The 27,383-nt window shown below is 35.8% G+C and overlaps 2 protein-coding genes across 14 annotated transcripts in view; one reads left to right on the forward strand and one right to left on the reverse strand.

Moving 5' to 3' along the window:
- SCAF11 (SR-related CTD associated factor 11) overlaps positions 1 to 24,780 on the forward strand; it is an 81,604-nt gene extending 56,824 nt beyond the window's left edge. For 4 of the 6 annotated variants that reach the window (XM_027593214.1, XM_027593215.1, XM_027593213.1 and 1 more), the window contains 9 exons: positions 12,266 to 12,324; positions 12,475 to 12,584; positions 13,537 to 13,638; positions 15,502 to 15,608; positions 16,283 to 18,982; positions 19,697 to 20,040; positions 21,046 to 21,264; positions 21,622 to 21,741; positions 22,004 to 24,780. In XM_027593214.1, coding sequence (XP_027449015.1) covers positions 12,266 to 12,324; positions 12,475 to 12,584; positions 13,537 to 13,638; positions 15,502 to 15,608; positions 16,283 to 18,982; positions 19,697 to 20,040; positions 21,046 to 21,264; positions 21,622 to 21,741; positions 22,004 to 22,150 — 3,908 coding nt within the window. In that variant the 3' untranslated portion in view covers positions 22,151 to 24,780. Of the gene's footprint in view, positions 1 to 12,265; positions 12,325 to 12,474; positions 12,585 to 13,536; positions 13,639 to 15,501; positions 15,609 to 16,282; positions 18,983 to 19,696; positions 20,041 to 21,045; positions 21,265 to 21,621; positions 21,742 to 22,003 lie in introns of those variants that run through there. The other 2 variants (XM_027593216.1, XM_035729213.1) reach the window with 2 other exon arrangements.
- The window catches only part of ARID2 (AT-rich interaction domain 2), a 215,691-nt gene that overhangs the window by 19,916 nt on the left and 168,392 nt on the right, over positions 1 to 27,383 (reverse strand). For 3 of the 8 annotated variants that reach the window (XR_003519834.2, XR_003519838.2, XR_003519837.2), the window contains exon 25: positions 26,744 to 26,811. The gene's annotated coding sequence lies outside the window, so the exon portion shown is untranslated. Of the gene's footprint in view, positions 1 to 15,619; positions 15,895 to 21,058; positions 21,194 to 24,543; positions 24,726 to 26,743; positions 26,812 to 27,383 lie in introns of those variants that run through there. The other 5 variants (XR_003519836.2, XR_003519833.2, XR_003519835.2 and 2 more) reach the window with 4 other exon arrangements.

Genomic DNA, 27,383 nt, shown 5'->3' on the forward strand with positions numbered 1-27,383 from the left:
GTTTTCTAGACCACAGATCATGGTAGATTGGGTCAAGAAGGTATTAGTGGAAGTAGTGAGAAGTGGTTCAATTCTGAATATATTGTAATATATTGTAAAGGTGAAATTAACAGGATTTGCTGATGGATTGGATGTTGGGTATAAGGTTGATTCTGAGATCTTGGCCTGATGAATTGTTAAAATGGAGTTGCTGATTACTGAAATGGTGAAGGCTGGTAGAATTAGAAGGATATAATCAGGAATTCTCTGTTGAACATGTAAAATGCCTACTCTACAACCAAGTAGAGGTGCCCCGAAGAAATACGGATGTTTGCATGTCATATGCAAATAAGATCTATTTATCTTCGGGCCATCTTACAGATGGTCCGCAATTTACAATGGTTAGACTTAGGATTTCTGACTTATAGTGGTGTGAAAGTGATACACATTCAGTAGAAAGTGCACGTTGAATTTTGATCTTTTTCAAGGCTAGCGATATATAGCACAGTACTCTCTTGTGATATTGGGCAGCTCCCAGTCAGCCATGCAATCACAAGGGTAAAAAAACTAATATACTTAAAACCACTCTGTACCTGTACAACCATTCCATTTTTCACTTTCAGTACAGTATTCAGTAAGTTCCATGAGATATTCAACATTTTATTATAAAATAGGTTTTGTGTTAGATGATTTTGCCCAACTATAGGCTAATGGAAATGTTCTGAGTGTGTTAAAGGTAGGCCTAGGCTAAGCTGTGATGTTCAGTAGGTTAGGTGTATTAAATGCACTTTAAGGTATTTTCATTCAACTTATAGTGTGTTTATTGGGATATAACCCCATTGTAAGTCAAGGAAGGTGTGTAATTAGAAAAAGTTTGATTCTACATTTAGGGAAGTTTTACAAATACCTCAGCTATTTATTATACCTGTATATTAATTTTTATTTATGATTTTATTTAAAAACAGGAAAAAAATGTCTAGATCTATATTAGTTTCCTAGGGCTGCTATAACAAATTAACCACAAACTTGGTGGCTTAAACCAACAGAAATTTGTTTTCTTACCATTCTGGAGGTTAGAATTCAGAAGTCAAGGTGTTGGCAGACCCATACTCCTTCTGAAGGTTCTAGGGAAGAATCCTTCCTTGCCTCTTCCTAACTTCTGGTGGCTCTTGGCAATCCTTGGCATTCTTGGGCTTGTAGCTGCATCACTGGAATCTCTGTCTCTGTCTTTATGTGTCCTTCCTCTGTGTCTCCCTCTGTATAATTTTCTGTCTCTGATAAGGACACTCTCATTGAATTTAGTTAGTGTCCACCCTAATCCAGTATGGTCTCATATCAGTCTTACCTTAATTGCATCTGCCAAGATCCTATTTCATTTTTTTTAAGATTTTATTTATTCATCTGAGACAGAGAGCGCAAGCAGGGAGGAGTATCAGAGGAAGAGAGAGAAGCAGACTTCCCGCTGAGCAGGGAGCCCGATGTGGGGCTTGATCCTAGGATCCTGAGATCGTGACCTGAGTCGAAGGCAGAGGCTTAACCGACTGAGCCACCCAGGTGCCCCAAGATCATATTTCTAAATGTCGTAATACTCTGAGGTTCCAGGTGGACATGAATTTTGGGGGGATTCTTTCCAGTACAAGGTCACTAAAGAGCCGTTTTAGTATTTATAAAATAAAATTTCTAAGTGATATGAAAACAGTGTACCCCAACCCTGGTGCCTAGATTGTATTCTCCAAATACCATTTTCCAATGAAAGTACCAGGGCACCTTGATATAAATGACTGATTCCAGGTTTGAGGTAATAAATAAGATGTGCCTAGAACATTTTTCTAAAAGCAAGGAGTTTTTTAAACACTACTTGCATCATAACAAAAGTCTTTGGAATCAATTTGATTGGGCTCCTCTAGCCAAAAATGGGACAATTTGAGCATCAAGAAGAGTAATAACTACAGTTGAGACCTTACAGATAAGTCCAAGAGTTCATCTTGCTACCTTATAAGCAGACTAACTAATTGATCTGTTTAGGAGGATGCTAGGAGGTTAACTTATTTTGAAAACCGGTATATGAAGAAAAATATCAAAGCATCTCTCATGCCTTTCCTAGGTAAACTGTACATCAGAATAATTGAACAGTAATAAAGGAAAGTTAATTTTTTTAGAAATATTTCAGCAAATAATTTTAGATGGAATTACAGATTTTGAATATCAGCATTTTGTAAACTAATGAATTAATGGATCCTAGGCAATGATCAGCAGTGGCTGCTAGCATCACAAAGGAGAGAGCAGCAAAGATTAAACACCTCGTTACGGAAGTAAATAACAAATATACAGTAATAAAAACAAAACAAAAAACCCTGTATCTGTTTAAAAATCTGACTACTGATTTACGAGATATATAGAAACACAGAAGCATATTAAGCAACTACAAGGGGATGCAATAAAAATTGACACAAATGACCTAGTTTCTTCAGTCCGAAAATTCCAAGGAGTTTAAAAGGGATGGAGAACCCATCAATTAAAGAGACAAACATTAAGCAGTCACAATTTATGTATCTTATTTGGATCCTTATTCTAACATGTCATAAAAAGAAAGTAAGCAAATATAACTTGGGGCACCTGAGTGGCTCAGTCGGTTAAGCATCTGCCTTCAGCTCAGGTCATGATCCCAGGGTTCTGGGATCGAGCCCCACATCGGACTCTCTGCTTAGTGGGAAGTCTGCTTCTCCCTCTCTGCCTGCTGTTCTGCCTGCTCGTGTGTGCATTATCTCTCTCTCTCTCTCTCTCTCTCTCTGTTAAATAAATCTTTAGAAAACAAAAACAAATACAACTATGGACAATTGGGGAAAATTGAACATTGGGTATTTGATATTAAGGGATTATTGGGGGTTTTTTTGTTTATTTGTGAGAATGGTATTAAGGATATTTTTTTCCCAAAGAGCACTTGTCTTTTTGGAATTATATACTGAAATATTTACGTATTAAATGATACGATGTCTGGAATTGTTTCCAAATGATCCTGAAAAGGTTGTAGATAAATTAACACTGGATATGAATTAATAATTTTGGAGATTGGGATATGGGTATATGGGGATTTCATTATGCTATTCTACTTTTGTATTGTTTGAAATTTTCTGTAATTAAAAAAAAATGTACTGTGAGAATTTAATTGGCCGTTTCCCCCCTCCCTCCATATTGTTACATAAAGTTATTCAAGACCTTATAGTTAACTTCATCAAAATATGGTGTATTGTCTTGGGTGTATGGGTTTTTTTCCTATATGAGTCTAAGTTTCTTGTGGGTATTTTCTAAATGGCATTTTCCAGGGTATCGTGCAAAGTGGTAGTAACTATAAAGTACTTACTATTTGATTGTCCTTGGCTGCAGCTACCTGATAACAAAAGATAATTGATCTATAGATGTAACATAGAAAACTGAGATTCAGGAAGCTTAAGTTATAAAAAGATGCATGAGAACAATACCACCAAATTCAGGGAAGTAGTTTCCTTTAACGAAGGAAGGAGACAGATTAATGTTAAATAAAACTGGCTAAATGTTAACATTAGTCAAATCTGCTCTGTAGGTGTCATTTTTTTGTACTTTATGGAATGTTCAAAATCATTCATAATTGTAAACTTTCAGACAGTTTTAAAAGGCTCGGTATCTTGGCCAAGATCACACAGCTAACGGTTGGAGCAGCCAGAATTTTGATCAGTCTTCTGACTCCGTATCTGGTGCCTCTTCCCACCACACAGTAATACTAAAGCATGATATTAGTAGTTACCCATCTTAAGCCTTCCACTTTATGGTTGTCTGCAGCCTTTATAACTCAAATTATTATCTTATTTATTTTGATGGCTCTTGTTTGGATGTACTTTTGAGCTAAAAAATAATTAATATAAAATTATCATTTTGATAGCATCATGTCTGTTTCCTACTTAATAGATCAATTAACCTTATTTTGCCTTACCTTTCAGAAATGTGTTATCAGTCTTTTTTTTTTTTTTCCAGACTAAAGTTCATAAACCACAGCTATAAGAATAGGACATTTAAGAGTTTTTACCTTTAATTTTCCCTTTCCTCCTTCTTACACTACTGGTGGGAATGCAAGCTGGTACAGCCACTCTGGAAAACAGTAGGGAGGTTCCTCAAAAAGTTAAAAATAGAGCTACCCTACTGATGTAGGAAAGAAGACATTATTAGGGTTTGAAGCCGACGGCCAAGAAAGAATTCTTGAGTAGTCTTTGGTGCAAAAAGGTGGTTTTATTAAAGCATGGGGACAGGACCCATGGGCAGAAAGAGCTGTACCAGGGTCATGAGGAGCGGCCCATTATATACTTTCAAGTTGGGAGGGGGTTAGGGATAGCGTGAGTCTCTAAGGAATTTTGGAAGCAAGATTTCCAGGACCTTGAGCAGGCTAGCTATTGTTGGGAAAAGGTCATTTATTACCATCTAATAAAACCTTAGTCATGAGACCCTTCAGATGTATATCGGTGGGTCATCTGCTTGGGGGTGATTACCATCACATATCTTGGAGGGTTTAGAGATAAAGGAAGTTTCCAAAGGAATTCTTACACATTAAAGTAGACTTACAGCTCAGGCTAGGATTGCCAGTTGAGTCCCTAGAGGAATGTCACTCTGCCTGTTTCAAGGACTTGTCAGTGGGCTCTAGGTAGTAAATTTAATAATTTTTCTTCTGCCTTTGTTTCCCACATTGCCTACGACCCAGGGTATTTACCCCAAAGATACAAATGTAGTGATCCGAAAGGGCACCTGCACCCCAGTGCTTATAGCAGCAATGTCCACAGTAGCCAAACTTGTGGAAAGAGCCCAGATGTCCATCGATGGATGAGTGGATAAAGAAGATATAGTATATAGACACACACACACACACACACACACACACATACATACATAAAATGGAATATTACTCAGCCATCAAAAAAATTAAATCTCGCCATTTGCAGCGATGTAGATGGAACTAGAGGGTATTACGCTTAGCAAAATAAGTCATTCAGAGAAAGACAGTTATCATGATTTCACTCATGTGGAATTTAAGAAATGAAACAGAGGAGCATAGGGGGAAGGGAGGGAAAAATAAAACAAGATGAAATCAGAGAGGGAGACAAACCATAAGAGACTCTTAATCATAGGAAACAAACTGAGGGGTTACTGGAGGGGAGAGGGAAGGGGGGTTAGGGGGCTGGGGTAACTGGGTGACGGGCATTAAGGTGGGCATGTGATGTAATGAGCACTGGGTGTTATATTACAACTGATGAATCGCTGCACTTTACAGTAATACACTATGTTAATTAATTGAATTTAAATTAAAAAAAAAAGAAAGTGAGTCAGCAGCCCCTTCATTCAATGTAAGGCAATGACAGAACTACTAGCATCTAATGGTGCTCCTGTCTGATCACTGCCCTTTGCTGGAAACATTTCTTCTGATGTGTGTGTTCATTGGTTCTACTACATTAAAATGTTTCTCCTTTTTAAAAAAATTTTTTTTTCATGTTGCACATGAGATTTCTTAGATACTTTTTATTTTTTATTTATTTTTTAAAAAGATTCTATTTATTTGAGAGAGAGAGAGAGAGAATGAGAGATAGCACGAGAGGGAAGAGGGTCAGAGAGAGAAGCCGACTCCCTGCTGAGCAAGGAGCCCGACATGGGACTCGATCCCGGGACTCCAGGATCATGACCTGAGCCTAAGGCAGTCGCTTAACCAACTGAGCCACCCAGGTGCCCTCTTAGATACTTTTTATTAACAGACTGCCTCATTAGAAGACCCTAAGAGAACCTATAAATGTCACTTGTAATTGTCTCAAAGTTTAGGGCAGTAATGAACCTTTATACAAGAGAAAAGCAACCTTGGATCCTTAAATGTAGGCATTTGATGACTGAGCACAGAACAAAGAGATTAAGGTGAAGGTAGAGTTAGTGGCAAGTTAAGCATATTAAATACATCTTTATTTACTTACCCAGTTACATTGAACAGGAGCCATTGTGTCCTAAGGATAATTTAAATTTCTCTTTATAAAAAAACTTCACGAGAAAACCTTGTTTCTTTACCTAGGACTGCTTAAGTAGATTTTAGAAGCAACTCTGTGTAGCTTCTTCCATTTCTTAAAGTTTTTTGAAGCAGGAAGGGACTGTTCTGTGAACATTTATGTGTGACTTTATGCCTGAAGTTATTTATCTTTATGTTATACACTACTCAAACTAATGAATAGAGCATATGAAACTGTGAAATTCTTTTATCTGAATTAGAAATTATACATTAAAATTGTAGCAGGCCTAATAGATTTTATTGGGAGTTGGGCCACTTGGGTTTTGTACTCATTTTCCATTAAATCATCTGTGACTGTAGTAAAATTATGTACACTGTTTTAGTTTCTTCATTTGGTGAAGATACTGGTGCCTCACTTGAAGATACTGGGAAAGGTTAGATAGCATACCTTTGGCAAATTTGTTAAGGAAATGTTACTTTCTACTCATGCTAGATAACTGAGTTGTCATACTTTTTTTTTTTTAATTTTGAAGTCCTTTATGTACTTAGTTCTTAGAATGAACATTAACCTTTGGTTTGTGCTAATAGTTTATAATTGATGTGGTTTGTAAAAAGTATCCCCTTTTCAGACATTTCTTAATGGAGTGCTTCTTTAAGTACATGCTAGATCCATTTAATTATGGCTTTATTAACTTTGGAATCAATTAATCAAGCTGTAATTGGGTACCTGCCAAGTAATGGGCTCTAAGCTTAAAGAGCCTTTTTCATACTTGTTTGTATTGTAGAAAAGATGTTTTCATGAAACATCTTTTGGGATTAGTATTTCATGAAACATGTTTAGGATGTGCTGAATACAAACAAATAAGACAAGCTTCCAGCTAAGCGTAACAGATTGATAAGCATAGCACCTGTTTAATTCCCTAATCTTTCCCAGAACCCTCCTAAAATGACAACAAAAGAATGAAAAGAAAAATTTTAAGCCACAAGACCAGAGAACTAGGGAGAAGAGACAGCAGATAAGAGATGTCCACAAAACTTGCAAGTGATTGTGTGAGGTGAATGGTAAATTGTCTTAGCAGATGGGGCGCCTGGCTGGCTCAGTCAGTAGAGCTTGTGACTCTTGATCTTGGGGTCATGAGTTCAAGCCCTATGTTGCAGGTAGAGTTTACTTAAAAAAAAAAAAAATTGTCTCAGCAGAAAGCTGAACCTTTCATGGGGAGCATGGAGTTAAGAAGAAATCAGTTTACATACCATAGAACCTTAGGCAGTCTTGGGTCTGAGGACCCTCCATTATCTTTGAAAGCAGGGATATGGGTGGTGCCAAAAAACAGAATTGGTTAAAATGTTTTAAAGGACTTTATCCTGCAGTCTTCGCTGAACAGGGTAGGGGAGGATTCCACCGAGGCAAAGACTAGAGTGAGTGGTTAAATCAGATTAAACTCTGGCACAAATGAGGGTAGAGGAAACAACAGAGTAAAGAGAGGGAAATTAAGTCAAATGTTAAGGCCTCTAATTCTCTACCCATGGCACTTGCAGTGTTGCTTATTCCCAGATTGGGAAATAGGAGGCATCTTCTGAGATACTCTCTTACCTAAGAGAAAAGACTTGAGATTTTGATATTTGGGAATTGCCAAATGAAATAGATCTCTGCTTGATCACCCTAAAGTGAAACCCGTTAGTTGAAACGCTCTGACCACCCATCCTCACCATTTTCAATCAGTATTTTAGTGTCTCACAAATCAAGGATCACCAGATATTTGGGGGAAACCTCCAGTATAAGAGAGATCAAAACAGAGACAAAAGGAACTGTATAGAATAAACCAAGTACTGGGAAACAGAGAACAATTTAAAAATTAATATTCTCAGAGATAAGGGATAGTTCATCATTGAAACAAGGAAGACTAAAAAAAGAAAACTTGAAAATCAAAAATGTTATAGTAGAATTCAACAGGGATAGAGGATAAACTGAGAAATCTGAGAAGGTGAGACAAAAAGTTGACGAGACAATAGGGTATTAGTCTTTGAGGTTCAGTACCAAATAATAACATTTCAGAAAGAAAAAAAGCCAAAAGGCAGAAAGTTATCAAGAAAAGGTACTGCAAAGGAAAATTTCCCAGAGTAGCTGGGTGGGAGTATCTGGATAAAGAAATAACCTCATACCTGGTAAATGAGGAAAGAACTAATGTGCTTCATAAAATTCTAGAACTCTGCAGATAATAAGATCCTAAGAGATTCTAGAGAGAGAAAACAGACTATGTATAAAAGAATGTTATCAACAACAGATGGAGCACTGGAGCGATGTCTTGAAAATTCTGGGAAAAATAATTACCCAAGACATTCTAAACCCTGTTAAACTGTCAGTCAAGTGTTAGGGTAGAATAGACATTGTCAAACACGTAAGAGCTCAAAAATTGATTCTCACACACCCTTTTCCAGAATTTTGCTGGAGGATGTGCATGCTTCACTAAGTAAGATAGTAAATGAGCAATGTGAGTTTCAAAAAAATGAGTTCTGACTTAGGGAAAAGGTAAATGGGATTATCAGGTTGATGATAGAGGATGGTTCAGAATGACCATTAAACAACTTTTAGAGAGTTACCAGTTCAGACTGGAGCAGGACAAAGGAATAGCATTTCCATGAGAGTGGGAAACAGATTTTGTGTATGAGTTGATGGGTTTAAGTGTACTAAGAGGAGATTTATACTTTTGTTGTAGAGTTAACTAAATTAATCATAGGTAATAAAGAGAAAAAAGGAAAAGAGAAAACAGAATAGTTAATTAACCCTAGGAAAAGCAAGCAGTTGTACAAGAAAAATAATCTTAATTTAGTATGTGGTTCAGCCGTGAATAATGTTTATGCAGTTATATTAATGTAATATTGCTTATATCAAATGTTGATATGTAAAAAAGAACATTCAGTGGAAGCAGCTAAGGAAGTGGGTAAGGCAGTCGTCTAAGAGAAAAGTCTTTATCTTCTATAGTAAAAAAAATCATTAGAAAATATCTTAAACCAAAAAAAATCAAGGTAGAGTAGTATTATAAGCATGTTATTTAGAAATAAAGAGGCAAATATTAGAAGAAACAGTTAAGGGATTTGATGAGTGCTTTCAGGGAGTGGGAATTTCTGTAGTTTTTCTCTATAAGCCTAGAAGTGCTGTTTGACTTCTTAAAGTTTGTACATGCATTACTTTGATAAAAAATGAAATGTAAAGGCCTATCGTTGCTGTCCAAAGGTAGATAGATTAGTAGGGTGGATATGTGAAATGGTCTCTAGGAGATCACAATTTAGATATATCTACCAGTATTGAATATTTTTGAGATTGTTATTGGAGCTGCTCAGTAATTACCTGAGAATTACCCAGAAATAGGTGAAATACCTTTTGAACTAAATTTTCACATTTAGCATTGGCCAGAAAAGGAACAGTTCTTCCCATAGAGAGCATTCTGTCTAATGGTGGCTTCCTGAGATAGGTTTTCAAGTGAAGGAGTGCTATGTAAACTTTACAAACTCATAAGTATTAAGTGAATGAAACCTGAGTGAAAACAACTCAGTACCCTTAGGGTATAAAAGACACTGTATTGCGACAACACAGCAATTCAAGCGGAGCTGAAGGAAATAGTTATTTATTTATTTTTTTTAAGATTTTATTTATTTGACAGAGAGACGCAGAGAGAGGGAACACAAGCAGGGGGAGTGAGAAAGGGAGAGGCAGGCTTCCCGCAGAGCAAGGAGCCCAACGTGGGGCTTGATCCCTGGATTTCGGGATCATGACCTGAGCTTAAGGCAGATGCTTAACAGCTGAGCCACCCAGGTGCCCCAAAATAGTTACTTTAAGGATGTGGCTGGATACCTATCACACATTTTTATTCCTGGCTTGACGCGCAATTTAAAAAATCACTTTGGGGCACCTGGGTGGCTCAGTCAGTTAAGTGTCTGCCTTCAGCTCAGGTCATGATCTCAGGGTCCTGGGATCGAGCCTCACATCAGGCTATGGGCTCAGCAGGGAGTCTGCTTTCCCTCTCCCTCTGCCCCTCCCCCTGCTCATCTCTGTCTCTCTCTCTCCAATAAATAAGTAAAATCTTTTTTATAAATAGAATTAGTATCATCTTTTAAATATACATTGAAGAGTAAGAAAATAAGTTCCTGGAACTCAGCTAGTACCCCTTTCCCCAATGTTGAAATTACATTTGTTAGAACAGTTCTGTATGGGATGTGTGAAGGATGGATAATAGCAGGAAACCAAACAGCTGCTGTATAGTAACTTAAAAGGAAATTAATATGCTCTTAAGTAGCAAGTAACCTATTATCAACTGGACTGACAGAAGAAACCCCAAATGCATATGGTCTTACAAATAGCAGGAAACAGGCCTCCTCGTTAGAGTGATTTATTTTTAACAAAGTCACTAGGCCCTTTGGGAGGCAAGCAGGGCAGAAGATTGAAAGATCTGTTGTCATTTGCACTGTGCACTTTTTATAGAGTTCTGAGGTGAGAGCAGCGACAACAGTAGCTGCAGCGGTTTATTGCAGACAACAAATGCATTGAGAGGTAGAGAAGACTAATAACATAGGCTCCATGGTAAAGAAAAACTAAAAGCAGTAATCTGTAAAGATGTTAAACCAATTCTTGTGGTTGGCAGAAACTATCTTTTATCTTCCTTAACCTGGAAGTATGTATCCACAGAAATAAATTTCCTGATATGACAGGTAAGACCAAAAAACCCAAATCATAAGCAGTGCAGCCAAAAACATTGCTATAACAGAAAGCTATTTTAATCAACACTTCTGCTCTTCCTACTTTTAAAGTTTGAGGAAGAACGAGGGTACTTGACATTGGTGCCAGTAGCTAAATGATAATTTATGGTTGACAAGGGCTGATGGCCCCAGTTCCTCAGTTCCTCAGGTCAGTTCCATTTGAGGTGGGTTAACAGTTACTGCTTTTTAAGTTATAGCAGGAAAGGACATATACATTGCATTACTGATATTAATTTCACATCTTGTATATACTTTTTTTTTTTAAAGATTATTTATTTATTTGAGAGAGAGAGTACATGAGAGGGGGGAGGGTTGGGGGAGAAGCAGACCCCCCGCTGAGCAGGGAGCCCGATGCGGGACTCGATCCCGGGACTCCAGGATCATGACCTGAGCTGAAGGCAGTCGCTTAACCAACTGAGCCACCCAGGCACCCCTGTATATACTTTTTGTAACAAGGTAGTTTAAGTTTATATTGGCTGCCAGAAAATGTTGACTAGAATTTTAATACTCATGCTCTGAGCACAGCACTTGTACATGTTTCACACCAATTTTCTGTGTTGTGGCTTTTTAAATTTTCTTTGTATCTGCAGCTTAACAAGATAAAATTAGCATTAGGAAAAATTCTAAAATGCAAGTACTATTATTTTAATTGAAACTTTTCTACTTATTTTAACTTTCTTTTATCAGTATGCCAGTATCAGTACTGGTTTACAACCTTTTATTTTTCTATTTTTTATAAAGGAAGGTATAGTTCCTATAACCAAAATTGGGTATAGTTCAGCTTTTCAAAAGGCTTTTCTACATACCAGTCACTACATGTATTGTAGTAAGGCTGCTATTTTGAAAAGCCTTTTGAAAAACTGAACTATACCCAGTTTTGGTTATAGGAACTATACCTTCATTTTTCCCTTTGGGCTTACACTTAGTTTCAGATGGGAAACTACTACAGATACGGTTTCTGCTGGGACTTTCTCTCAGTAATAAGAATATTATTCTGAATGGACTTTTTTAAAAATTCTGTCACTTCAAGGTTAACTGAGCCTTTTTGTGTCTTTGTTTTTACTATTTATTTAGAGAGAGTGGAGGTGGGGGGGGGGCAGAGAGAAAGAGAATCTGAAGCAGGCTCCATATCTAGCACAGAGCCCAGCATGGGGCTCCATCTCACCACCCTTAGATCATGACCTTAGATCACCCCTTTTTGTTTTGGTTTTGTTTTTATTGTTTTTTAAGAGAGAGCGGGGCGGGGGAGGGAGTAGTAAGGTACAACCTTTTAAAATAAAGATTAAGGGGCGCCTGGGTGGTTCAGTCGGTAAGCGTCTGACTCTTGGTTTTGGTTCAGGTCATGATCTCAGGGTTGTGAGATGGAGCCCTGTGTAGGGCTCTGTGCTGGGTCTGGAGCCTGCTTGAGATTCTCTCCCCCTCCCCCCGCTTGAGTGCACTTTCTTGCCTTTGCTCTAAAATAAATAAAATATTAAAAAAATAAAAATTAAGAACAAGGTAACTGAGTCTTTTTGTGTCTTTGTACAGGAAATTCTACACACAGTGAAATGAAAGGAAAGAAAAATGCAGCAATTAAAATAAATAAGGTTTGTTCATATAAAATCTTTTAGATAAAAACACTCTGGTTGTTTAGTACATAACTCTATAACTCAGCTATATCAAAATATTTACATATAACTATTAGTTATCATGAGTTTTTTGTTTGCTGTTTCACTAACTTGTTTTTACTTTTCTAGCCTCGAAGATCAAATCAGTGTACCAGTCAGTGCTTCAGAAATATTTTCTCCAATATGTTTTCTTCTAGTAGTCACACTGGAGAATCTTCTTTTACTTGTAGAACTTACTGGTTAGTATTTTCTACTTTATGGGTTTGTTCTTGATGTTTCATTATTAACTTTTGGTAAAAATTTAAGTTCTGGCTCAAACATGAAAGCCCACCTTGTTTTTTGTTTTTGTTTCTTTTGGGAAATAAACTAGTTCTAGCAAAAGAAAACCTGCTATTTTGTGACCCTCTCTAGTATGCAGGGACTGCCTATGAACTAGTGGGTTTTGTTTTGATTAATAATAAATTGTTCTACACAGGCTTTTTATGTGTTGGAGAAGTAAGCTACTTATTAAATTGTAATCAAGCAGAACCCTTTTAGGGTAGATCCAGTAATCTTTGAATCTGTAGTGACTGGCATGTAGATTACTAAGTAAATATTTGTGGAATTTGAAGATTAAGTTGGGGTTTTAAAATCACCTAGCTTTAGTTGAACAAACAAGACAGATTAAGATTGTGTGATTTAATTTTAGTGCTTGGCTCAGGGTACCAAGACAAAAATTACATCAGAGTAGCCTTTTGAAAAGCTGAACTATACCCAGTTTTGGTTATAGGAACTATACCTTCCTTCATTTTTCCCTTTGGGCTTACACTTAGTTTCAGCTGGGAAACTACTGCAGATACAGTTTCTGCTGGGGTTGCTTTGCTGTAGCTTTGATCCTTGGGGTAGGAAACAATGTGCTTTTTTCTTTCAGTAATAAGGATATTATTCTGAGTGGACTTGTTAAAAATTCTGTCACTTCAAGATATCGATTCAAGCATTATTTTTGCGAATCAGATAAATAGAACTTTGATTTGTAATAAATTTTACATTAGGAATGAGTTCATATTGAAAATGTTTAGAAAAAGGTTCTTATTCTTTTAAATATGTTTATAATGCTAGGTACAAAAATTTTTGCTATCATAATACAACCTGGGTGTTATGCCGAACTTAAATATTTGGAATTCTGATGAAGGTCTAAAATTTATCTTTTAGTACAGAATTTCTAGAAATCGATGAAATGAGTGCATTGATTAGACAGAAGAGACAGGAATTGGAATTGTCATGGTTTCCTCATACATCACCTGGAATTGGAAGGTAAAAAAAAAAATTTTTTTTACCAGAGTGTTTACATGCTAACATGAGCAGAAGATGTCATTAATACTTAAGTAACAGAGGTATCTTAATCAATAGTTGTGTTTCTAAGAAAGTTTTGTGGTGTCTCAACTGCCTAAAGATGGCTATTTAAAGACCCCCTTGAAAAGTATCTTTTTTATCTGTTTAATAAATGTAGATATTTGAGTCATTTAAAAGGGAGACACTTGAATCCTGCAAACAGAGGGTTGAGGAAAGGGAGGTGGGTGGGGGGATTGGGTAACTGGGTGATGGGCATTAAGGAGGGCACGTGATGTGATGAGCACTGGGTGTTAATATGCAACTAATGAATTCTTGAACATTATGTCAAAAACTAATGTACTGTACGTTGGATAATTGAATTTAAATTAAAAAATAAAAAGGGAGAGCACCAAAATGATAAGATTCATTATTAGTAATAGCATTCAGATCTGTCATCCTTCTATTGTTTCTCCCATTCAAATCTTAACCTGTGTGCTGTTACCTGACACACTACTTTGGTCATGACATTTCCCCTCCAAAAGATTCTTCTTAATATTTATTTGACCAAGTCTTTATACTCTGTCCTGGCATTCATGATTTTCTGTAATGTAGTCCTTTCTTTTCTTAGTTTAAGTCCTAAAGCTACTGTCACATTGCTAGGTGTATTATATATATACTTAAATCAAGTTCCTACATAAAGATTGAGGTCCTTGTCACTCTCATTCCTCTAACAGTATAACTTTATCTTATATAACACTGTAATATAGTTCTGCATAGGGCCTTCCCTCTAGGAATGACAGTGGAATATAAATAGAAGTGAAATTAGGAAGTCCGGATATGTATGAGATCTTACAGAGTTAAATATTTTTGTGTATGTGTAGTAAGTTGCACATTGTTTTTGAAGCTTTTCTCCTCCTCCTCCAGAATCTAACCTTATACTGGGATAAAGTAGTTGCTTTTTTTTTTTTTCTTAATTAGGGGATCTGAACTGAACAAATATGAATCAGAAAAAAAGCTGAGAGTGGATTGGTTTTGGATGCAGAAACTTAATAGGGACACTGGGAGCTTTGAAGAGCCATCGTCCTTAGATTGAGGAACTTTACAATATAATAGAACAACAAAAATCAGTTCTTTTTTTTCCTTTTTAAAAAATGTATTTATTTTGATGTTTTTGCTTTTGATACGTGCTATAAGACAAATGTAGCAAAAAATATAACCCATGTATGTATGATATGCTTCAAATTCAAGTGATAACAGTTCTGTTTCCAAGTTTTGTTATTTATTCATGGACTGATTTCTCTTTAACCTGCTGATTTCTTTTAAACCTTGATTTGATGAACTTGGCTAAATTTTCTCTTCGCCCAGAAAGGGAGATGGGTAGGTGCAAGGGGCATGAAGGCACTTTCTGGTTGGGGGTGGTGGTGGCTACACAGATATATACATCAGTCAAAAGTCATCAAACTGTACACTTAAGATCTGTGCATTTTGTTTATCTATACATTTTATTATCCAAGTTGATTTTTTTAGAATGGAGAAAAACAGAAGCTAAAAGAAGGTCTTGACAAAATATTACATTATTTAAAAGAGAATCATGTATTATATATGAAGTTGCCCTTGATCTCCTTTTGCCATTAATGCTTTTAAGGGTTTTTTCTGTTCAGCCAGTTGGTAGCCATCTTTGAACAGTGAGTAACCTTGAGTTTACATTTTTAGTTATTTTGGCAAAAACTGATTTAAGTACACTGTATTTTAAAGTTGCTAACCTGATTTGGGAAATTAATAATTTTAAATTGTAATTTTTCAAACCATTTAAACAAAAATGTCTTTTTTGTTTTGAATTTTCAGAATTGGTTTTATACCCTGGAATATTGAAACACAAGTGCTTCCTCTCATCTCTTCTGTGTTGCCAAGAACTATTTTTCCAACAAGTACCATATCTTTAGAAAATTTTGGTAAAGTTTGTGTAATTTTTCTAGTTTTTAAAAAATTAGTTTCTTTCAGTATGTGAGTGTTAATGATTAGAATGATTAGAAAAGCTATAAAATAAGGTAAAAATAGTAAGTCCTAGATATTTCTGTAAATATTTGGTCAGTGACTTGACTTTTAAATTGTTCCAAGTAGAAAATCTTTTTTACTTTTAAGAAATTACATCTTCAAATCTTCGAGGAACTGGTTAGAAGTCTTCCTTCTGTTTAGGGCTTCAGTGTCCAAAATGTAGATCTTTATAAGTTACATCTCCTATTAATTATGAACAAATAGTTTCAGTCTTTATATATTTGTGGATAACTTGTTTTCTCTTGTTTTTTGCATAGGTAATGCCTATTCATAAAGCAGTGGTAGTTATCAAACCAAACATATTTTCTTCTGGTTTTCTCCCGTATAGATTGCCCACAAGAATTCAAATCTTGTGATAATTCATTTCTGTAGCATTAAAAGACCCTGATAAATACCTGGTATTACTTAGATGTTAGTAGCTATGCATTTATTCATAACTTGATTCATACGTGTATTTTGTTTCACTCTGTTATAGACATTTATTTTATGCTAACATAACCTGAAGTCAAACAACTCTCATTTATTGAAACATACATTTACTTTTTACTTTTTAAAATATATATATTATTAGGTACCTCTTGCAAGGGATATGCATTAGCACATACTCAAGAAGGAGAAGAGAAGAAGCAAACTTCTGGTACATCAAACACCAGAGGAACAAGACGAAAACCTGCAGCAACAACTCCTACAAGGAGATCGACACGTAACACAAGAGCTGAAACAGTCAGTCAGTCTCAGAGATCCCCAGTATCAAATAATTCTGGGTGTGATGCCCCAGATAACAACAATCCATCTGTAAGTGTTTCCTCTTCAGCTGCGTCAGAAAAGCAAACAAGACAGGCTCCAAAACGGAAGCCTGTAAGGAGAGGAAGAAAACCACCTTTATTGAAAAAGAAACTTAGGAGCTCTGTACCTCCCCCTGAAAAATCATCTTCCAGTGATTCAGTAGATGAAGAAACAGCAGAATCTGACACACCACCTGTGTTAGAGAAAGAGCCCCAATCAGATGTAGAAAGTAGTAACAGTTGTACCATGCCGGCAAGTGTAGAAAATGAGTCTGCTAATGACTTGAGAAGTTGCAGTGAGCAGGTAGAAGAAAGTGAGGACCATTCTGAGAACCGTGATACAGAAGCAGCAGTGGAATCTCCGTATTCTGAGTCTTATACCCAAGGTCCTCCCGTACCAGTTGGAGAGGAGGAGGAGATTCAGAAAGTTGAGAATACAAGTATGGAGGCTAATGTTTTATGTTTAGAAAGTGAGACTCCTAAAAATATTTCTGGAAAAGGAGATGATCCATTAGAAAATCAAGACCAAACATCTGGACCTTCAGAATCAGAGGTGAAGGTGGATAAATGTACAAATCATCGTTCAAATGATTTTCTTCCATGTTCAGGATCTGAAATTAAAGTAGACGAACCTGTACGAAGCTTAGGTGAGTTACCAGAGAACGCAGAGTCAGTGGTTAATAAAGAAAAAGTTATGCAGAGTCCTGTAGTAGAAATTATTGATCATAAAGATTCAACAGTAAAAACAGAACAGCTTGTAGACAGCCCCAAATTAGAATCTTCTGAGGGTAAAATTATGCAAACAGTGGACAAAAAATCCATAGAGTGCTCAGAGGTTCAGTTGCCTGGCCATGTTGAAACTGAAGATGTAGAAATAATTGCAGCATGTGATACTTCAGAGAATGAAAACTCCAATAGTATTCAAGACTCTGAAAATAATTTATTAAAAAATACCAAATTAGACAAATGTTTAGGAGAAAAGACTGAATCTCCTATTGAACATCCCAAATCTACAGAATTGCCTAACACACATATTGAACAAATTCAGAAGCATTTTAGTGAGGACAATAATGAAATGATACCTATGGAATGTGATTCATTTTGCAGTGACCAGAATGAATCTGAAGTTGAACCTTCTGTAAATGCTGATACTAAACAATTGAATGAAAATTCTGTGGAGCACAGTTCTCAAAGTAATATGCCATCTTCTGATCCTGCCAGTGGAAAAGCTGAAACTGTATCTCAACCATCTGAAAGCCCAGTAGATGTGACAGAGAAAGCCAAAAAGCCTCGTACCCGAAGATCTCGATTTCACTCCCCCTCTACAACTTGGTCTCCCAACAAAGATACTGCACGAGAAAAGAAGCGGTCTCAGTCTCCATCTCCCAAAAGAGAAGCTGGAAAAGAAAGCAGGAAGTCTCAGTCACCATCTCCCAAGAAAGAATCTGCAAGAGGACGTAGAAAATCTCATTCTCAGTCCCCAAAACAGGATATTGCAAGAGAAAGGAGACGATCTCAGTCTCGATCTCCAAAAAGAGATAGTACAAGGGAAGGCAAAAGATCTGTATCACTCTCCCCCAAAAGAGACACTTCTAGAGAAAACAGAAGATCTCAGTCAAGAGTGAAGGATTCCTCCCCAAGGGAAAAATCCAGGTCCCGGAGCAGAGAAAGAGAAAGTGATAGAGATGGGCCAAGGAGAGAGCGAGATCGAGAAAGGAGAACCAGAAGATGGTCTAGATCCAGATCTCGTTCTAGGTCACCATCAAGATCTAGAACAAAAATTAAGAGTTCATCATTTGGTAGAAATGACAGAGACACTTACTCTCCTCGGTGGAAGGAAAGATGGGCAAATGATGGTTGGAGATGTCCACGAGGAAATGATCGGTACAGAAAGAATGACCCAGAGAAACAGAATGAAAATACAAGAAAGGAAAAAAATGACAGTTCAGATGCTGATGATCCAAATTCTGCTGACAAACATAGAAATGACTGTCCCAGTTGGGTAACAGAAAAAATAAATTCTGGGCCTGATCCAAGGACCAGGAATCCAGAAAAGTTAAAAGATTCTCACTGGGAAGAAAACAGAAATGAAAATTCAGGGAATTCTTGGAATAAAAACTTTGGTTCAGGTTGGATGTCTAACCGTGGTAGAGGTAACCGTGGCAGAGGCACTTACAGAGGTGGTTTTGCCTATACAGATCAAAATGAAAATCGGTGGCAAAACCGAAAACCCCTCTCAGGGAATTCAAATAGTTCAGGGAATGAGTCTTTCAAGTTTGTGGAACAACAACCCTATAAACGGAAAAATGAGCAAGAGTTTTCATTTGATACACCAGCAGATAGATCTGGGTGGACATCTGCATCTAGTTGGGCTGTGAGAAAGACTCTACCAGCAGATGTGCAAAACTATTATTCCCGACGAGGGAGGAATTCTTCAGGTACACAGTCTGGATGGATGAGACAAGAAGAGGAAACAACTGAACAAGGTAATATATTCTGTTTATTAACACTGTTTTGTGGAAGAAAGATTATAAATTTAATCTTATTTATATGAATTGTAATGATCCGTGTTTATAGTTTTATAATGTTAAATTGAATCCCTAAATTGAATCACTTTGCATTATATAGATATATATACACATCAGTATTTACTGCCTTTTTCACCCCTTCCCCCGACCTTGCCAAAGACTTAAGTTCTGTCAGTACAGTTTGCTACAATAGAAGAATTTGGGATGTTTTTGTGCAGGATTTAACTTCTATTTCATTTATCTCAGACCTGCACACTTAGATTTTATTGATCATTGTTCTCATATAAATAAATTATTTTTCTATTAATGATTTATTTTTCCTTGGCTTTTCTTGTTAAGAACATTGCAAGAAAAAAGCTGTTAAAGATTTAAAAAAATGGTTAACCTTCTAATTTAGTAATCTAATTAAATTTTATAGGATTATTTCTTTAGATTTCGTGAGGTACTGATTCTTTGCTAGTGTCAACAGATGTAATGTGAACTTGTTCTTAAAAATAATTTTGAATTTTTTTTTTAGTTAGAAATGACAAGATTAAATGATTGGAGATTAGTTTAGGTGTTCTGAGTCTGTTCATTGCTACTTAATATTACTATAATCACTGGTTCTTTGCTTCTCTGGCTAAAGAAGTTTGCAACATGATTTTTCCTCACAAGCCTTTTTTCTCTTGATAGATTCTAACCTAAAAGACCAAACAAACCAACATGGAGATGGTTCTCAGCTACCTATAAATATGATGCAACCACAAATGAATGTAATGCAGCAACAGATGAATGCACAACAGCCTATGAATATCTTCCCATATCCAGTGGGTGTTCATGCTCCTTTGATGAACATCCAGCGCAGTCCATTTAACATTCATCCTCAGCTACCCTTGCATCTGCACACAGGCGTGCCTCTCATGCAGGTAGCTGCTCCTACCAGTGTATCTCAGGGACTCCCACCACCACCACCCCCTCCCCCACCATCCCAACAAGTCAGCTACATTGCTTCACAGCCAGATGGAAAGCAGTTGCAGGTATGTTTTTAGCATCTAAAGTTTAATCAACATAGCCATTATAAGCACTTAACTGTTAGGGACAGGTGTGCAAGAAAGGGCTTACTGGTATCCACAAACATTTATTTATTTGATTAGGTTTATGGTAAACCTTCATAGCCTACCTTCACTGTCCTCCCTCAAACCTCCCACCCCTCAAATAAGAAAATGAATTGAATGCATATTATTAAATGTAAGCTACATATATACTGTTGTTGATGTCCAAACAGATTTGCTTTTTTCAAGTTAAGATCATATTGTGAGCCAAATTAGAATCAACTGGTGGGTGCTTTAAAATAATTCTCTAATTTATTGGACTTTTAAGGGGGTGGGAACTTGTGATGAAGCTTATATTGTCTTGTTGGGACAAATGCCAGATAAAGCTGTTCATTATCCATTACCATCTGTGTTTCATTTTCACTGAGTTTACTATGCTAAAAAGAAAGAAGTGACTGAAGCATATAGAAAATTTGAATAATAATTTGTAAACACTGTGTTCCTTATAGTTCTGTGCCTACTTTTCACAAATCCTAGAAAGCAGTGTATAGTTGGAAGATAAGGGGAGTAGGGTTCCAGAATTTGGGACCTCCTATCTGTTTTTTTTTTCCTGTCAGCTCTCTGCAAGCCATTTGACTTCACTGTCTCCTTTTCTCCCATCTTTAAAGTGAGGGCACGTACTTGAGTTAATTTTCATAAAGAACCTTTCAGGAAAGATACTATTCTTTAAATGCTGTTCTTTTCCTTCTTGTTGTTTTTAGTGTTGTCAGAACATTACAATTTGCAAGTGTAATTTAAACGTCACTTAACGTATTTACATAGGTCGCTGTTTAAGAATGTTACTCATTTTTCTTCAGAGTCCTTCAGAATATACATGACCTGAAATAAGAACTAAGTACTGAGGTTGACTCACTTTGAATTTTTTTAGTGACTGAAAGACTTCTGTTGAATACAAGTAATTAATTAACTGATGATAACTCTTTAAAACAGGGTATTCCTAGTGCTTCTCATGTAAGTAACAGCATGAGTACACCAGTCTTGCCTGCTCCAACAGCAGCCCCAGGAAATTCGGGAATAGTTCAGGGACCAAGTTCTGGTAATACTTCGTCATCAAGTCACAGCAAATCCTCTAATGCTGCTGTAAAATTGACAGAGAGCAAAGTAAGTGTTACAGTGGAAGCCAGCGCAGATAGCTCGAAGACAGACAAGGCAAGTTCAAGGTTGAGAGCAACCTGCATATTCTGTTATGATAAAGATGAAAAAATAACCAGTTTTGTTTTGTATAATTGGGAAAGGGAATTTACTGTTGATAGTCTTAAATTCCAATGCTGTTTGAAGGGTTCTGTCTAGATATGTTGATGTCCAATGAGTTACTGGTAGTATTTCATGATTATTTTTAGAAATGTTTGGTATGTGTCTTAATAAATAACTTTTGTATTTATGACACTAATATTTGAAGAATTTTTGCAATAATGTAAAAGTGTGTTTTCAATTTCCTATTTTCAAAGAAATTTTTTGAAGGTATGTGATTGGGCAAATAATAATTATACTTTTTCTTCTTACCAGAAATTACAAATCCAAGAAAAAGCAGCACAGGAGGTAAAATTGGCCATTAAGCCATTTTATCAAAATAAAGATATCACCAAGGAAGAATATAAAGAGATTGTACGGAAAGCAGTAGATAAAGTAAGTTCTAGCTTTAGCAGAGTTATGTATGTATTGTTTTGAATCATCTCTATTTTAATAAAGGAATGCTTAAGTCTAATTAAAATAATAAGCACTAACTTCTAATTCTTGTCGGCTTTTTTACCTTTCAAATAAGTTCATATGAGATATGAAACATACAAAAATGTCTGATTATCTTTTAGGGGTTGTTTTTCAAAAAGCTTTCCACTTTGCTGTAATCCTTTTAAGTATGAGAAAAATATTCCCCCTCCTTTTTTCATAGGTTTGTCATAGTAAGAGTGGAGAAGTAAATTCTACTAAAGTGGCAAATCTGGTTAAAGCCTATGTAGACAAATACAAATATTCACGGAAGGGAAGCCAAAAGAAAACTCTGGAAGAACCTGTGTCTACTGAAAAAAACATAGGTTGAAATGGGGAGCACTATAAAGGACACTGTCAAGATATCTGCAAAGTGCAATTTCAACATGTACCTTTAACTGAAAATCATACATAACTGTGATTGAAATTTGGTTTTGATAAAATTATTTTTTTTAATGTAGAATATAAAGTTTTGTTCTAAATAAATATAGTTCTGCACTGCAACTTCTTTATCCTTTCCTCCTCCCGAAAATAAAAGCAAATTCAAGGGGAAGTAAAGGGGTTAAAGGAGTGTGCATTTTTACTAGGACTGTTATAGTATGGATACTGGAAGATGTACAGCTTTTTGATTTGAATAATGGAGTGCATAAATTAGAGTCTTCTAAGTGCACTGGTTTTGGAAAAGATATATATTAATACATTTATTCTGTCAGGCTAAAAATAAAGTATGATCTTTATGATTTTTCCCTCTAATTATAGAAAGTGAAATAATGTATTACCATGAAAAATATTTCTAATAACAGAATATACCAATTGCAGGGTTCCTAATATGTATTTTTAAAGCACACATCTGAATAAATTGCCTAGATAGAAAACAGATTATCACATGAGTAAAATTCAGTGTTCAAAACTTTGGAACACTGTTATTGTATCACCAAATAAAGGTTATGCTGCTTGTTTTTCTTTTGTGCCTTTTTTTCCCCCCAGTTGAGATGAAGCAGTTTGATTTGCTAGATTTACAACTTTGGAAGTCTAAAACTCTGTTGAATTTAACAGACCAGGTCGGAAAAAGTGTTTGTATGTAAAAATTTGTAAAAATTATGTTCTTTCACGATACCTCCCACCTATCAGAGAAATGATAAATTATTTGTGCCAACTGGAGAGTTGCTGATGAGTAGTGACCCTCCCTTCCTTGGGACGAAGGTAGAATTACAAAACTCACTTCAGTGGCTTTCAGTTGCTCATCTATCTAATCACTAATGAAATTCTTTTCACACTTGAGAAGTCTCCAAATGCTTTACAGTGAATAAAGTGTTAATTAGGTGACCATATGGTAGCCATTAACCATGCTGCAAAATTCTCGACATTAAAACCTGTGTTTTGGAAGGAGAGGAATTAAATAATGGACTTGGTTAGGCTTTCAGGGACTAGGGATTTGACTGTTTTTTTAAATACTAGAATATGTTAATTTTTACAAAAGGTAAGTTCACAGTGTTAGAGAGCCACTATTTTAATTGGCATCTTAGAAGAAAAAATGAGTTATATCCATGAAAAACTGTCTTTCATTCCAGTAACAATTTTCAGTAGATACCAAATAACTGGAAAGCTATTCAGATAAGACGTTAATGGCTCTGACAGACGTATGCCTCAGTGAGACAGATTGACCCTTTTACTAGCTACACTAGAGAGCAGGACTCCGTAGGACTGTGCTTTTCTGAAGTAAAGATGATCTGGTTCTCAAGTTTATGTGCATAATACTTTCTTGGTGCTAGCTTTGATAAGGCAAATATTTTGAATTGTTGGCCCCAATAATGATTGTGCTAGTTCATAATCTTTATTAGATTATGAATGTAATCCCAAAAAGTGTTAGAAATATTTCCAAGCAGTTCTTGGTCTTTATTCTGCATTTCTGGGCATTTGTAATATGGTATTCTACTGATTTATATATATTTTTTTAATTAAAGTTTGTGTTTAGATACGGAGGGGAAAAGTTTGGAAGTATATTCTAATAAAATATTAAGACTTTTAAATATCAACACACACCTCATTTGTTTGTTTTGAACTCTAGAAACAATTGTGTGAACTTTCAATCTATTTTCAGTTAAAGCAGGTTCACACTTAGAAAATTTTGTAGCAAATTGCCTAAGATAATTAATCACACAGGGCATACTTTTCCTGCATTTTCTTTCAGTGATGTTTGGGAGTAGGTTTACCATTTAGCTTTGCAAACATGTTTAAAAGTTTTGAAGAAAAAACTAGGTGGAGGTCCAGAGTTAAAGTCTCACATCTTTGGTAGCAGTGCCATGATTATTTCCACCTTTCTTGAAAATAACAAGTGTTGTATTCCATATCTGCTTTGGGGTACTTGGTTAGACTGCATTTAAAATGCTAATGAAGAATGTTACTGGATTAGAATTCAGACTTTTAAAACTTAGAAATACTTAAGAATGTATTAGAAAGTGCATGTTTTATGTTCAAAAAACAATGCTTTAACATTCCCCATTCTTGCTTTTTTCAGAAATTTAATTTTGCATGTGCACAAAAACATTTTGTGGGGTTACAGATTTCTCGTTATTTATTAAGATTCAGTATTAACTTGACCTTTGAATCTTTAGTCCCATTAACTTACTAGTCACACTGACCAATGTTTTAGGCTATAGTGATGCCTAGAAATTAAGACTAAAAGTAATTAATTATTACTTTAACATTCCAAAAGTTTCGTGATTTTTTTTTTCTGGTAATTACCACATTTTCTCCATTATCTTCCTTTAAATGGCCACAGTGTGTACTGTTTGAATGTTCCATCCAAAAGAAAGATGTAGCTTCAGAAGCACGGTGGTTGCCCCACGGTCCACGAGATGTTGTTTGTAGTATGAGGATGGAGTGCTGTCTACTGAAACAATACTCTTAAACAGATATGTAGTATGTAATATTTTCTAATAAATTCTTTTGATAAACAAAGAAGTGTCTGTCTTTAACATTTTATTATTAAGATTCTTGGGAAATGGTGACTTTTACCTCATTATAACTCTTTTCCAAACCCATGTTGAAGTATTTCTTGGATTTGTACCAGAGTAACTAGCACCATAGTTACATTAATTCCAAATTGTAAAGCAAGCTTAGAGTCAGCTATAAGCATTTTTTCCTAATTACAAAATCATTGTAGGAAATTAGGAAAACTTTATTTAAAAAAAATTTGTAGAATAGGGAAGAAACTGAAAAAAGAAAAATCACCTGTAATCCTACCATTTAAAGGTAACAGTACTGCTCAGACTGCCCATAACTATGTTGTAACTTATCCTTTTCACTTAATGATGTATTTAGAAGTTTTCATTTTAATAAAAATTCTACAGCATGATTTTTAATGGCTATATGGTATTCTGTTACATATTGTACCATTACTTAAACCAACCCTCTGCTGTTGGATATTAAGTTGTTTTTACTAATATAAATAAATTAGTAAAATAAAAATTGTACTAACATTCGTTAAGACTGATGTGAACATTTTTGTATATAAATTGATGTATCCCATTTCAGATTATTCTCTGGGGATTAATTCCTAGAAGTAGACTATCTTGGCTGATCAGTTTTTATTTCCCCATAAAAGAATTTTTAATGTGATTATATATATACACGTGATGTATAATTTTAAAAATTCAATCATATTTAATGTAAAACTCCATTATTTTCCTAAGCTGATTTTTCTCTCCAGAGAAAACTGTCAGAAAGGTGTGTGTATCTTTCCTAGATCTTCATGCATTTACAAAAATGATTAAGTTTCCAGGAAAATAGGTTTCACAGATTGTTCTCCTAGCACATGGAGTATATTCTATAAACTGTTCTGCATCTCTGGTCTCCTTAATAAATTGAAAGTATATCTTAATGTCCATGTTCTGTTTTATAATGGCTTTATCATGTTCCCATGGTGATGGACATTGATATGTTCAGGTTTTGGCTATTAGAAACAATGTTTTACTGAGCACCCTTTGTGACTTAGCTCTAGGAACCTCTATTTTGTGTATGCGCTTACACTGAATTTCAGATATGCACATTTTTAATTTGGATAGCATTGCCAAATTGCTCTCAGAAAGGGGTATACTAATTTATAGTCCCACCACAGCGCTGAACTTAGAGTGTAGTTCCACCTTTGATACTGTGACTGAACATGTAAAATTAAGATTGCCTTTGGTCATAAGGTCTTAACACCGATTTCATCAAACAGTGCACACCAATCCTCTTCTTGGATTCTTCACATATTATCAGAATTATACCACAATCTTAAAAGAACAGTATAGTAATAGCATATTTATTAAGCTTGTAATATGTGCTGGGTGCACTATCAGACGTGTGTTACCTCTTTTGGTAAAACCAATTCTAATAGGTATCTTTGTTCTGATGAGAAAATTGAGATACATAAAACGAGTTTAATTACACAGTTACTTAGTGATAGAGACAGGATTGAGATACGGGATTGGTAGACACTGAAATTGCTTGACTTGGGGTGTGGGGTGTTACACTGAGCTCCCAGATGTAAACTAATGTTTATAACACATGGGAGTTACAGCTGAACTAAAAAGTAAAGTATACTGGGAACACAGAAGACAGCTGACTGGGAAGGAAGTGAGGCAGGGAAATTTATACTTTGTCTAACTACATTGTTTCATTGCCTTTTTAACACTTCTGTATTTCCTGTCCTGGAGATACTAAGCTTTTAATATTGAAGCCATCTTTCATGCATTTTCCATTCTCATCCCATCTCCATTCTCTCAAAACAATTGCTATTTCCTCTATATCAAACTGGAATTCCTTTGCAGTAAAATCCAGCTCCCTTAGTTCCCAGCAGTGTTACCATCTGACCTCTTTTTAATAGTCTAAACTATGATTTAGATTCTGTACGCATCAGTTCGTCTTAGACACGACTTACCTTTCAGTAGCACAGCTTTGGTCATATTCTACATCATTTCAGCATACAGTGCTGGCCTCGTGTACACACTAGGGAAGAGTGAGCAAAACAATACTGTTTTCACTCTCGTAGAACTACATAATATTGTGGGAAAAGCAGCTATATATTTATATAACTGATTCAGGAATGACAGAGGATCCTGCATGATCCAAGAATCTGTGATAGGGTAACAGGACCTAATAGTGATCAGTGAGAGTCCCTGGAAGAAGTGGCACTCAAGAGCTAAAAGATGAATAGGAACTAAGCAAGGAGAAAAGACAAGCTGGCAGAGGAAATAGGTGCAAAAGGTCTGGAACCCAAAAGCGTGACAACCGCAAGCCTAAATTGGCTGGAGTGAAGATTGCTGGAGACTTCTTAAGGCAATCGGTTTTGCAAAGAAAAGCTTTTGAGATCTTTCAAGCAGGAGGTATTTGATATAAGCAGATTTGCATTTTGAAAGATTACTCTGCTCAATCTTTCAATGGCTTAATAAAGTGGTTAGTAAATGTGAAAAGGCGTTCACAGTTAATGTTACACATTTTCTTTTATCAAACTATCAATTTAATTCTGGCAAGAGTCCCATTAAGAACTAGTACTGGTGGCCATTTGTACAAGTTTTCTG

Source organism: Zalophus californianus, chromosome 9 (assembly GCF_009762305.2).
Source record: "Zalophus californianus isolate mZalCal1 chromosome 9, mZalCal1.pri.v2, whole genome shotgun sequence".
Classification (NCBI taxonomy): domain Eukaryota; kingdom Metazoa; phylum Chordata; class Mammalia; order Carnivora; family Otariidae; genus Zalophus; species Zalophus californianus.